The following is a 12,827-nucleotide window of genomic DNA, read 5'->3' on the forward strand; positions in this document are numbered from 1 at the left end:
ACACTTGAATGCTAGTATGAGATGGTATGTGCTTCCATTGTTGTATTTGATCTGATGGTGTTGAGGTATACATGTATGTTGTAGAACCATGATGTTGAGGTATATGTGTATGTTGTAGAGCCATGATGTTGAGGTTTATATGTATGTCATAGATTCATACAGTGATGATTATGATGTTGAGACTGTGCAAATGTCCTTACTGACTACTTAGATGCCCATTAGAGTTTGTGTTTCCTTCGGGATTCACCAGTTTGTGTCTCCTTCAGGATTCACCAGTTTGTGTCTCCTTCAGGATTCACCAGTTTGTGTCTCCTTCCGGATTCACCAGTTTGTGTCTCCTTCGAGATTCACCAGAGGTAGTGGGCATACTTAACTACAGTAGGATAGGACTCAGTCTCCTTCTTGTTTCATGTGTATATGTGTCTCATGAGGACTAGAGCAGTTTATATGTTTCACCAGAGGTGGGTATCTAGAGGACATAGATGCCTAGCTTGACCCTAGTAGTGGGGTTACTTACTAAGTATTTTATACTCATTCTTTCTCATGTTGTTGTTTCAAGTAAAGGTAGAGATGCACCGACGATGGACAAGCGGAATTCGTGATCGAGCCACTGGGACTAGTTTTTGCGCTTCTGCATCATAAGATTTAAAGTTCTTTTCATGTTTCTCTTAAATTTTAGTTTTGATGTTTAAAACTTACTTTTAAGAATTTTTTTCAGACTTATTTATTATCCTTTATGATTTATGGGTACCCTACTATTGTTTTAGTATTTGAATTTAATGAAAGTCTTTTGAACTTACCTTATTTAATTAGCATTTATTTCGCCATAACCGAGTGTCATTTTGAGTTCCATGCATTCATGTATTTAGTAACGGCCTACTTTAAGTCCTACGAGGTCGGGTCGTTACAGCAATACTTAGTAAATTCGATTCCTGCATTGAAATGCATTATTGAGGCAACTTTTTACTTAAAATGATATTTTTGTATAAGTTTACTACATGTATAGAATTTCATGCATTTTTCTTTATAATGAATGCGTTTATATCGTTAAAGATCCTAATTATTCCAACTTTGAGAGAATAATAACTTGTATTTCTATAAGTTATCAGTATACAAAGATGTCGTCATCGCACCAAATAAATAGGTGACATGAAGGGATTGCTCGTTTCGACCAACTATGAACTCTAGCCATTCCCAATAGCAGTCATAAAGGTAAATTCTCCAAGGATTTTATGGTGGTATTCCAACAAGTCTCACCATCAATCATGCGATGCCCAAGAGTTAACATCTGATCAGGGGTAAGGTATTTGTTATGAATGGAAGATTGTAATATCCAAACTTTTTCTCCCTGAGTCAAGGGCACCACGCTGATAATTCGAGTGGGGTCATGTTGTCCAAATCAGGCCATACATTTGCAAAAGGGCCAACTAATGGCTCCTCCACAGGAAGGCTAAGCTCATTTGTTATAGGTTGATTCCTATCTGTAAGAATTACAAGATGTTTCTTTCTAAACAAGATGTATTTGGCGAAGTAAACCATTTCTTTGCAAAAAAAAAAAAAAATGTGTTACCATAGAGAAATAAGTCTCAGTTGCATGATCTAAAAGAAGCAGGGGGTGAAGGATGGTAAACTTCATAAGGTTTGAACATATTCTGAGCCCGAATGGATGGTAAGCACTAAAGGAATCTTCTAATGTCACCATCCTCAGACAATACGAGCATACACAGGATTCAGATCTCTCTAGGGTCAGTAGAAAATTCAAACTTCTCTAAGGTCAGCACAGAATTCAAACCTTTCTAGGATCAGCAATGATTTGGACCGCTCCGCCAGCACAGAATTCAGACGTCTCTAGAGCCAGCATAAGCTTCGAACCTCTCTAGGGCAACACAAGATTTGGACCTCTCTAGGGTCAGCATAGGATTCAGACCTCTTTAGGGTCAGCATAGGGTTCACACCTCTCTAAGGTCAACATAGGATCCATACCTCTCTAAGGCCAAGATGATCCATACCTCTCGAAGGTCAAGATGATCTAGACCTTTCTATGGTCAAGATGAGCCAAAAAGGAAAAAAAAAAAAAAAAAGAACAACAAAAAAGGGTCGACGCCTTAGAGATATGCTGACAGCCTTGCCCACCACCATCTACGTCAGACGACGAGGATGGTACCTGTGGTAGCCGACGGTGGCTGAGCCGCGATGACGGTGCTGTTTCTGACTGCTACTTGTTTCTTTGAGATTTGATTCAAGTAGATTATTTAGAGGATGATATTCATTGTGATTTCTACCATGTTAATTCTACTTCTATTTATAGAAGAAAGGCTCAAATCGGTTGAAGAAAATCTCCAAAAATGTTGATATATGAAATCCAAATAAGTTGAGATTTAAATTCAAATCCTATTAGATTTGGGGTTTAATCTCTCAATAGAGAAATCTAAAGTGATTTGGATGATTAGATAAAATAATTTGGCTTTATTTTGGCCAATATATTTGTTAACTTATTTTTAAAGTTCAAATTTTGCAAGATTGGGAGGAATTTATAGTTTAGTTTCACTCAACTATGGGAACTTTTGGCACAAAAGCTTGTAGGGTGAACTAAAAAAATTGTGGCCAGTAGTAAGTGGATGCATGTATATGGGAAATACAAAATCAAAGTATGAACTAAATTCATATTTTGATCAAATAATTGAAATTATTACTCAAAAAATTCTCTGTTTTCAAAATTCATCTACACGTAAATGTGTATAAATTTCGAAAAGGGGGCATTTGTTGGAGAAAATTTTTTTGTCCAGTTACAAAATGCCACATGTCTTTCATCCAGGTATATGATCACAATGAGGGGCTTATCAACTTCAACGGCGATGAGATCTAAAACATGATCGATAAATTTGACTAGAGGTTCAATTGGCTTTAAATCATAATTGGATCGGGCCGAGTAATTAAAATTGCTCGGATCCAAAATCCGACCTAATTGAAGCCCATAGTGGAAAATTTGGGCCGAAGAAAAGAGATTGGGCTCAAATCCAACTTTAGCCCAAACTCAAAAAGTAGTTGGGTCCAAGCCTAAAAGCCCAAAGGCAAATGGGCCCAAGCCCACCTAAAATCTATGGAAATCCTCTATAAATAAAGACCTTGCCCTTTCATTTAGGAGAGCTTGGAAAATTGGCAACGAAGCATTAAAGCTCTGGAGATCAAGATTAAGGCCTTAAAGCTCTTAGGACTTGAAAGTTCGGACCGATCTCGAGATTATCACCTTTTGAAGATTGAAGACTTGGAGGATTAAGACTTCCTTGAATTCCAGAAGACTGAAGCTCAAATCGCTCTCAAATTTACAAACCTTTTGAAGATCGAAGACTTGGAAGATTAAAATGTCCATGAATTCCAAAAGATTGAAGTTCAAAGCAATTCCTTGAAGATTAAAGAATTAGAAATTTTAAACTTTTATCCCTTGTTTTAGAGAAGACATCAAATGATCAAATATTAGAGATTGCATCCAATTTACTATGTTGAAATCAATACAAAGATTCCATGAATTAAATTCCTTCAGAATTCTTGTGTGAACAAGACATTTTGAAAGTGTTCCAAAATCTATTTTGAGTGGTTGTCAAACATTTTATTAGTATTTCTTTTTTCAATGTGACTTATTTTCAAAATTAAACACTTGAAAAGAAAAACAAACACAACTATTTAGACTATGTCTGGTAATCATTTGATTTTTGGTTTTTCATTTTTAAAATTAAGTCTATAGACACTACTTCCATCTCCAAGTTTCCTCTTTTGTTATCTATTTTTTTTTTTTTTTACCAATTGTTTAAAAAACAAGCCAAAATTTGAAAATAAAAAAAAATAGTTTTAAAAAACTAAATTTTGTTTTTAGAAATTGGCTAAGAATTGAATCATTGGTACTTAAAAAAGATACAAATCATTGTAAGAAATGGAGAAAAAATAATTTTTAAAAACTAAAAACAAAAAATGAAATGGTTACCAAATGACGCCTTAGTTTTTTATTTTTAGGTTTTGAAAACAATTTTTGTAGTTTCAAAATATGGATTGATTTTTGAAAATATTAGTAGAAAGTAGATAACTTATAAACTTGTTTTTTGTTTTCATTTTTAAAAAGTAAGCTTATGGACATTACCTCCACCTTCAAATTTCTTCATTTGTTATCTACTTTTCACTAATAGTTTAAAAAGTCAAACCAAATTTTGTGAACTAGAAAAAGTAGCTTTCAAAAAATTGTTTTTATTTTTGAAATTTAACTAAGAATTCAATCATTCTTCTTAAGAAAGATGCAAATCATCATAAAAAATGTGAATAAAATAAGTTTAATTTTCAAAAAAACAAAAATAAAACCAAATAGTTACCAAACGGGGTCAGTTTTTAAGAACTTGTTTTTGTTTTTAAATTTTGGCTAATAATGCAATTTCTAAGAAATATGAAAATCATTGTAAGAAATTAAGAGAAGATAAACTTAATTTTTAAAAACATAAAAAAAAACAAAAAAAAAAAACAAAATACCAAGACTCTATTTGGTAACCATTTCATTTTTTGTTTTTAGCTTTTGAAAATTAAGCATATTTCCTCCCCATTTATTTACAATGATTTACATTTTTCTTAAGTACAATGGTTGAATTTTTAGTCAACTTCCAAAATAAATACAAATTTTTAAAAGCTACTTTTTTTAGTTCTCAAAATTTGACCTGATTTTTTAAATCATTCGTAAAAAAATAGATAATGAAAGAAGAAATTTGGAAGTAAAAATAATGTCTATAAACTCAATTTTCAAAAACAAAAAAACAAAAAAAACAAAAAACAAAATGATTACCAAACGAAGCATAAATGCTTACCAAACTAGGTCTTAGATTTCCAAATTTCATGTGCAAAATCTCAAACCATGAAGTCAAGCACACTCCCACTGATTTGAATATGCTAAGGCGTAATTTATTAGTAAAATCCTCTTACCTTAATTATGTCCCAAAACTAAGATCCTAAATCAGGAACTAGAATAGCCTACATACATAAATTTGCTTAATTTAATTTGATTTGGACTAAAACAAAAGTATGTTATGTTATCGTATATGAGACCTTGACCGATGTTCACAAATCAGATATATCTCATCTACCAAATTGAATAAATACATAATACTTGTTACAATCAAAGACGGTCACTGTAAAACAACTGACACGATGCAACCATGTATTAAGACATTGAAAATACTCAACAGTCATCGACATGAAACACACTCAACATATCAACAATATGTTGTCGACAATCCTACAATATCGATCGAGCTGGTTTATTTTCACAAGAAAATTACCTGACCCAACTATATTTACCCTTTCTGTTTTTGCTTTCATATAGATACCACTAACTTTAAAGAACTTAAAAAGAAACTCTTAAAGTTATATTGATATATATCTCAAATTGTTTTACTTTCTGTTTATTATTCATCAATAAACCTTCCTTCATCACGATGGCATGTTTTCTCAGAAAATATTCTCACCGGTAAATTATTGGAACAAGACTTTCTCCATCCAATTCGATGCACACTTTGTCATTGCAGTCTGCAAGTAAAAAATGAACATTCATCAATGTCCTAGAGATCTCAAAAAATGTGTATGACAAAGATGTTAAGCTAGTAACAAACATGACATTTCAAAATTCAGATGGGCTGGCTCGATGAGCTGGTGTCGGAAATTCTAGAACCCTTTATGAGCTCATAATGAGAGAATGATTACGATATTTGTCTTTCTATTTTTCTTTTATAGAAACAGTAGCTTTCATTGAGAATAAATGAAAGAATACAATGACATACAAAAAAATAAGCCCACAAAAACCGTACTAAAGATTGCGGTTCCAACTAAGTAAAATGTTGCCTAAAGAGTAATTACAAAAAGTCTGTTAGGGATAAAGGAACTCCAAATATCTCCACAATACTATGGTATTATCCATTTTGGGTATAAACCCTCGTGGCCTTACTTTTGGAACCACCCCAAAAGGCCTCACCATTGGAGATAGTTGTCCTCCCTTATAAACTCATGATCATCTCCTTATTTAACTGATGTGGGACTTTGATCGCATTCCCACCCAATAATCCTCCCCTGAACAAAGGACCACCAAGCGTTCCTTCAAACAGTCATCTGATCTCCGTGCTAATTCAACCATAGAGTAGTCATCCATCCGAATTACACTTGAGCACACTGTCCGTCTAAAGGCTCAACCACAAATGGATACTCTAAACATGACCACATCTTGTTCGACAACTGAGGATTTTTATTCATGGGCATGGCTCTCATACCAATTTGTTAGGGATGAAGGAACTTTAGATATCTCCACAATGGTATGATATTGTCCACTTTGGGTATAAACCCTCGTGGCTTTGTTTTTAGAATCACCCCAAAAGGCCTAATACCATTGGAGATAGTTATCCTCCCTTATAAACCCATGATCATCCTCTTATTTAACCGATGTGGGACTTTGATCGCATTCCCACCCAACAAAGTCTTTGAAGTCGAAGCCTATAGAGAAACATGTAACCTCACCAAGAACCAAATATCACAAGAGTCCTCCACACCTCTAAGTCCTCTATTATTTCTCACTCCAAAGATCACGTATGGAAGCACACACCACTGCATACCATAATTCGATGCACACTTGGTCTATAGAGAGACCATGCACAAATTATGTTTTATGTTTTTTATGGTCTTTCTTTTGAGAGAAAAAAAAAAGGTAGAAAAGTCGAAATTCAGGCTACCCATGTCCTCATAATTGTACTTCATGATATTGAGCATGTAATAGAAGAATATGAAGAGAATGATAACTACTCACCTGAAGCATTTAAAACGCCCATGAAATGCCTTGAAAATGCCTTCAACCTCGTTGCATTGTCAGCGAAGAGGAGCATGCAAGAAGTATTCTTGGTACTATTTTGAAGGCAACAATTCTATTTTTCCTTTTTCCTTCCTCCTACTTTCAAACAGTTCCTGTAAAAATGAATTAAATAAAAATACATATGTTGCAGCATGAAAGAAATATTACAATAGGACATTCTATGTGACCATGCGACTTCCATTTAAGAACTTTTAACTCTATAACTTTCAAAACCAACATATTAATACCTATCGAAGTATAACAGCAGATTTCCGAGCTACAAGCAATGGCAGCTCTCATTATATGTGAAGTTTCAACTTCTTTCAACTCAGCTCAGTAAGCCCTGGGAGTTGAGATAGAAAGATATAATAGAGAAAACCCAAGTCATTCTCAAGAATAATGATACCTCAAAAAGGCATCATCAAAGGGGGAAGGGAAAGATGAAATACTCAAACATGATGGCTGGTGATCATTGATATTTGAGACGCTTGCACAAATGAGATCGGGAATTGATTAGAACATTGCCTGGATAATGATGGAAAGACAAAAGACGTACTGAACCTCATCAATTACACAGAAAAACAGTTGCACTGATAGAAATAGAGGAAGTGAATCAACTGATGTCATATATCCTGCATAATTGAATGAAAAACAGCCATATCAGGTAGCTAATCTTTAACAATTGTGGTCACACTCTAATTCAAAGCTGATTCTCGCGTCTTTCTAATTGAACTTCAAATATATATACATATATATAGGAAAGACCAGGAAAGTTTAGATTTCGGATGAGAGAAATTGTATCTTTCTTAAAGCAAAATTATTATCAACAAAAGAATAAAATGGACAGAAGGAATGAATAAATTAAGGACATTTTGAGGTTCTTTTTTTAATGGAAACCAACTTTTCTTCTGACAAATAGAAGTACAAAGAAAGGACCTCCACAAACTTTTCTTCTGACAAATGAAAATACAAAGAAAGGACCTGCACAAACAAGACCCTGCACACCAACTTTGGATGGTAAAATATAAAGGGCAAGTGAAAAAGGATGCATTAAAATGCATCGAACCCAAGTATCTTCTCACTTCTCAAGATTTATCTAGCCTTGTACATACTATACTACTTCTTTCCAGCCAAATGAAACGGCACAATCGCTAAAAGGCCAGCTTGCCAAAGAACAGAACCTTTCCCTCAGAAAGGAGGACCGTAAATAACTTCCTCCATCATTTCAGTTCTCACTCCATGTAAGTCAAAAGGAGGTGAAGGAGGTAGTTACTTTGATCCAATCATTGTTTTCTAACATTCTCCTTTACCCTTTTTTTTTACCCCTTTAAATTTCCCACTAAGATTACCAAGAAACGTGAGGATATGAGCTAAGCAAGAGGAGTGAGATAAACAAAAACAGATAAAAAAAAAGAGAGAAATGAAGTTACAACTTTAGTTTCTAACTCATCCTTATAGAATCTCTTTCACTTATTTTCAGCAATTGAAGAGGTTTTCTGTAACTTTTTTTGCCTTTTCGGTTCATATGTTTCATATTATTAATGAAATGCTTCATTTCTTATTAAAAGTTCAAGAGAAAGAGAGATGATGGCACAGTTTTCAGTAATCAAGTAATTGAATTTTTTATGCCAAATTCATTTATTGAAAGATACTGTAACAAAAAATTTTGTTCATCACAATGCTATAGCACGGGAGATTATAAGATAAATCTCAGAGAGTAAAGAGAAGACTCACGATTTGAAGGAATTCAGCCTCTAGAACAAATATATCTCATCTCACTCACGCTTTCTCTTGTATGTGCTCTTCAATAACATGCGAGCATCAGCCTTCTTCCCTGGTGTAGCAAATGTAGAACTAATGCAAAAAAGAGTACTTTCACAAGGAACAAACCCTCGATCATTCATTTCAGTGAATAATCTTTTTGCCTCAGCTCGGTATGATACTTTTAGTGTCCTACTTAGATCTGGCATTTTAGACAGCTTGCACCACCCACATATCAGTATGTCATATGTGGAAGAAGTGGGGGATACACCTTTTCTCTGCATCTCATTCATTAGCTCCTTAGCTTGGCTCATTTTTCCCATCTTAGAAAAATACCCAATGAGCATGTTGTACGCTCTTGGTCTGGGAATAAATCCTTTAATTACCATCTCACAATATAATCTCAAACATTCCTTTGTATTTCCAACCTTGCAATGGCCGCACATCAAAGTTTCATAGGTACAAGCATCGGGAACTAAGCCCCTTTTCTTTATCTCACTAAGTAGGTCATCTGCCTTGTGTATTAACCCTGCTTTAGACAGGCCACCTAGAAGGAGATTGTAAGTTCCAATATTTGGAGAAACTCTTTCAGACAACATTGTTGAATAAGTCATAAAAGCTCTCTTCAGATGGCTGCTAATGCAGTATCCCTGAATCAGGGCATTGAACGTTATGGTGTCTGCTAGAATTCCTCTTTTCTCCATGTCTTTCAACACTGCAGTTGCCTTTCTAGTCATTCCTAGTTTGCACAGGTTGCTTATGAGATTGTTGAAAACATCCTTATCGACTTTAAGGTGCATATCAACAAGCAACTCATGGATCTTTAAAATAGTGTCAGCCCTTCTACTCTTTGAGGATACATTGAGTAAAATTCTATAAGTAGTTGATGTGGGGTACAAACCCATCAAACCCATTTCTTTCAAAATATCAATTGCATTTTCTATCTTCCCAGCTTCACAAAGACCATTTATCATAATGTTACATGTGATTGCACTTGGTACCAACTTTCTGCTCTTCATCTCATTCCACAACTCCAGGGCACTTTCCCAGTTCCCCTTCTTAAAATTACCGTTTATCATGGTGTTGTACGTTGCTGAGTCTGGAGATAACCCCAACTCCCCCATTGCTAAGTAAATTGATACTGTATCACATTTCCCAAGCTTGAACAAACCATTAATTAAGACATTGAAAGTAACAACATCAAACACTATATTCTTGGAAGTCATTTCCTGAGCCAGGTTAAGAGCAGATGATTCTTTCCCAGACTTCAAGAACCCATCCATCAAATTTGTGTAGTTGACAAGGTCGGGTTTTAACCCTGCAGATGCCATTTTTGTAATCAAATCCTCGGCTTCCTCCATCCTTCCACTTCTTTTCAAATTGTTCACAAAAGCATCCAGTACGAAAACATTATCCTTCAATCCTCCCTGTTTCATTTTGTTATAAAGATCAAGGGCAATATCTTGCCAACCAGCCTTGAAGGAACCATCAAGTAGAATTGCATACGTACATATATTTGGCATGACATTTTTGTGAACCATCTTTCTCAATACTTTAAATGCATTATGAAGCATTCCTTTCTTCACATAACCATTGATCATAGAAGAATAGGCGATGACATTAGGGACACAATGTTTCTCCTCCATCTCATGCAGTGTAGATTCAGCACCATTTATGTCTCCCAGCTTGCAACGGCCATCAATTAAGGCAGAATATGTGATATAGTTTGGAACTAGATTAAGTTGATGTAAATTGCAGAATACACACTCGGCCTCTTTTATTTGTCCATTCTTCAAGAATCCATCAATCAGAACAGTACATGCTATTATATCAAAGTTACTCCCACGCACAATCATACAACCCAGTGTCATTAATGCTTCTGCAACTTTCCCAGCCTTAAACAATGCATCAAGTAGAATAGAATATGATACATCATTTAGATTCATACCCATCTTTCCCATCTCCCTCAAAAGCAGTTTTCCTTCAGACAACTTTCCATGCTTACAAAGACCATATAAAATGGAGCCATAAGTAACTACATCAGGGAAGATTCCACTTTCAACCATTTCCTCATACAAAGAAAGTGCTTCTTCGAGCCCATGCTGTTAACAGTAAGGATCAACATATTACACAAAGTTCTCCTAAATAGCAGATGTTTCATCAAGTAAAATAATTACAAGAAGAGTGATACCTGTCTAACATTGCTCATTCTATTCATGTCAACCAATTTCTCATCAGAACCCTATCGTTAAAATGAAACAGATATGTTAGTCTATAAACCTGGGTTGTTTTATGAAAATAAATTTGTAGGGGGAAAACTATAATATAAGAAAGAAACACAAATTCAAAGCATAACCGTGAGGGATACAAGTACCTTGAGAAATTAAATTTTTTGGACATAAAATAGTACCAAAACAGTACTGTAAATACACAAGTTATCTCTTGTTGAACTTTGTTCATAATTAATCAATATTGGCCAAAATTTGGCAGATTCTTCACCACTTATATTCAATAACCAATTAAAAACTAGACTACTTTCTTATTTCTAGTAAATCCCCAAAAGGGATATCATGATAATCAAACAACAGATCAACTAAATGCATAGAAGACCAAGAAATGAAGAGAGTGCAACAAATTTTCCATTCTAGAAAGCATAAAAAGAAACAGAAAGCTTGTCAGGCAGCAGAACAGTCGAAATAAAATTGAAATACTTGGGGGGGAAATTCGCAACCGATTCCATCAACTGCAAATGCTTCTCCATCTCCAGCTCGGCTAGAAGATGCTGCACAGCTGTAGGTGTGGAAGTAGAACAGAAGGGTCTGCCCAACAGAGAGAGATTTGGGGTTCGCGCGAAAGGGGAAAATCCATGGAATGTAGCATCAATAGGGTTTTTGAGAGCTTGATTGAGGAGAAGGCGCGAGAACGGCAATCCCACTGATCTCTTCGCCATTGATGTTGCTTAATGCTCCTTAGAACTCTAAGCCGAACAGGGAGAATAAGACGGGACAAATTGAAAGGAAATTAATAAAAATGACCCATTTCAGGTTTTTATTTTCTGAAAAATGGGTCTACACTTTCGGAAGTTTTGTTTTTGAAACCCATTCAATATACGTCTTCAAAAAAAACCCAAAGACAAAAAAAAATCGATCAACTCAATAGAGTCTTTATGGTTTGAGTTAGGTTATCAACTCAGATTAGGTTGAGTCAAATTAATGAAAATTTTATAAGTTTGATTGGTTCATGGGTTCACCTAATATAACATAAACCAACTCAAACCAATCCGAATTTATTATTAACTTTAAAATATATTTTTTATTACTTATAACATAATTATTTATACATATATTGATTTTAATTTTATTTAATTCCAATATTTTTTAAATAATTTATTTTTTTAGTAGTTTCTTTGCACTTTAGAAAGAAAAGTTTTACCATATAAATTGAAATTAAGTTGTTAATCTTAATTCAATATATGAAAATAATCCAATTATATTTTTACATATTTACATATTGCTTATTTTTATAACAAAATTTTAAATAAATGACCCGATTAATCCGAACCGAACCAACCCAACCCAACCCAAATATTTTATAGTTGGGTTGGGTTCATTTTTTAATAATGGTTTAAAATTTACAATCCGAACAATTGAATTAGGTCTAAAAAGTATTTCAACCCAACTGATGGACACTCGTATCATTGAAAGTCAAAAGTTGTAAATATTTTTTTTTTGTGCAAAAATATTGTATTAAAAGATGGGACCGAGGAATCGAATCTCTGATCTCAAAGTTGATATTATAAGTAAGCTTATATTGGTGTACACTCCTCTTATCGTTACATTCTCTCAATGATGTAGGTAAAATCAGGCGTGGATTTGAAACATTTTCTTGTTTTTTCAACTCTTATTTGGAAAAATCAAAAACAAAGTTAGCATTTGGTTGGATTTTAGGGTTTCATTGGGTTTGGTCTAGATCCCAGTGTGAGTCTCAGTTGAAATCAAGAACGAGAAATTAAATGATCAAGCCTGTGGCTTAACTAACCTTTTCATATATATATATCATCTTCCTCTCCTAAATAATGCCAGTTCTAATTCTATATACTATACCACCATGGAAATGGTTCCTAAACACAATCACAATGATTGCTTTCCTACTGCCTCAACATGTTGTTCCCACCTAGGCAAAACTACAAAAAATATTTAAT

General features: G+C 34.3%; 1 protein-coding gene across 7 annotated transcripts; it reads right to left on the bottom strand.

Annotated features, from left to right (window-relative positions):
- Positions 1-5,163: 5,163 nt before the first annotated feature.
- LOC120088517 (PPR repeat protein) lies at positions 5,164-11,659 on the bottom strand. Of its 7 annotated transcripts, none has more exons than XR_005484946.2 (7): positions 11,358-11,659; positions 10,818-10,868; positions 8,600-10,728; positions 7,315-7,390; positions 7,114-7,208; positions 6,824-6,978; positions 5,164-5,559 (listed from the first exon to the last, which is right to left on the bottom strand). XR_005484946.2 is itself a non-coding variant. In XM_039045887.2 (4 exons), exons 1-3 carry the CDS (start codon positions 11,574-11,576, stop codon positions 8,641-8,643), a joined length of 2,358 nt encoding a protein of 785 aa, XP_038901815.1. In that variant the 5' UTR covers positions 11,577-11,659; the 3' UTR covers positions 7,302-7,390; positions 8,600-8,640. The 7 variants fall into 7 exon arrangements, 1 of the variants encoding a protein (XP_038901815.1); XR_005484945.2 differs by having other exon boundaries at positions 7,315-7,497; XR_016523689.1 differs by having other exon boundaries at positions 11,338-11,655.
- Positions 11,660-12,827: the final 1,168 nt, after the last annotated feature.

This window comes from Benincasa hispida, chromosome 10 (assembly GCF_027475165.1).
Source record: "Benincasa hispida cultivar pf3 chromosome 10, pf3_genome.v1.1, whole genome shotgun sequence".
In the NCBI taxonomy this organism is placed as follows: Eukaryota; Viridiplantae; Streptophyta; class Magnoliopsida; order Cucurbitales; family Cucurbitaceae; genus Benincasa; species Benincasa hispida.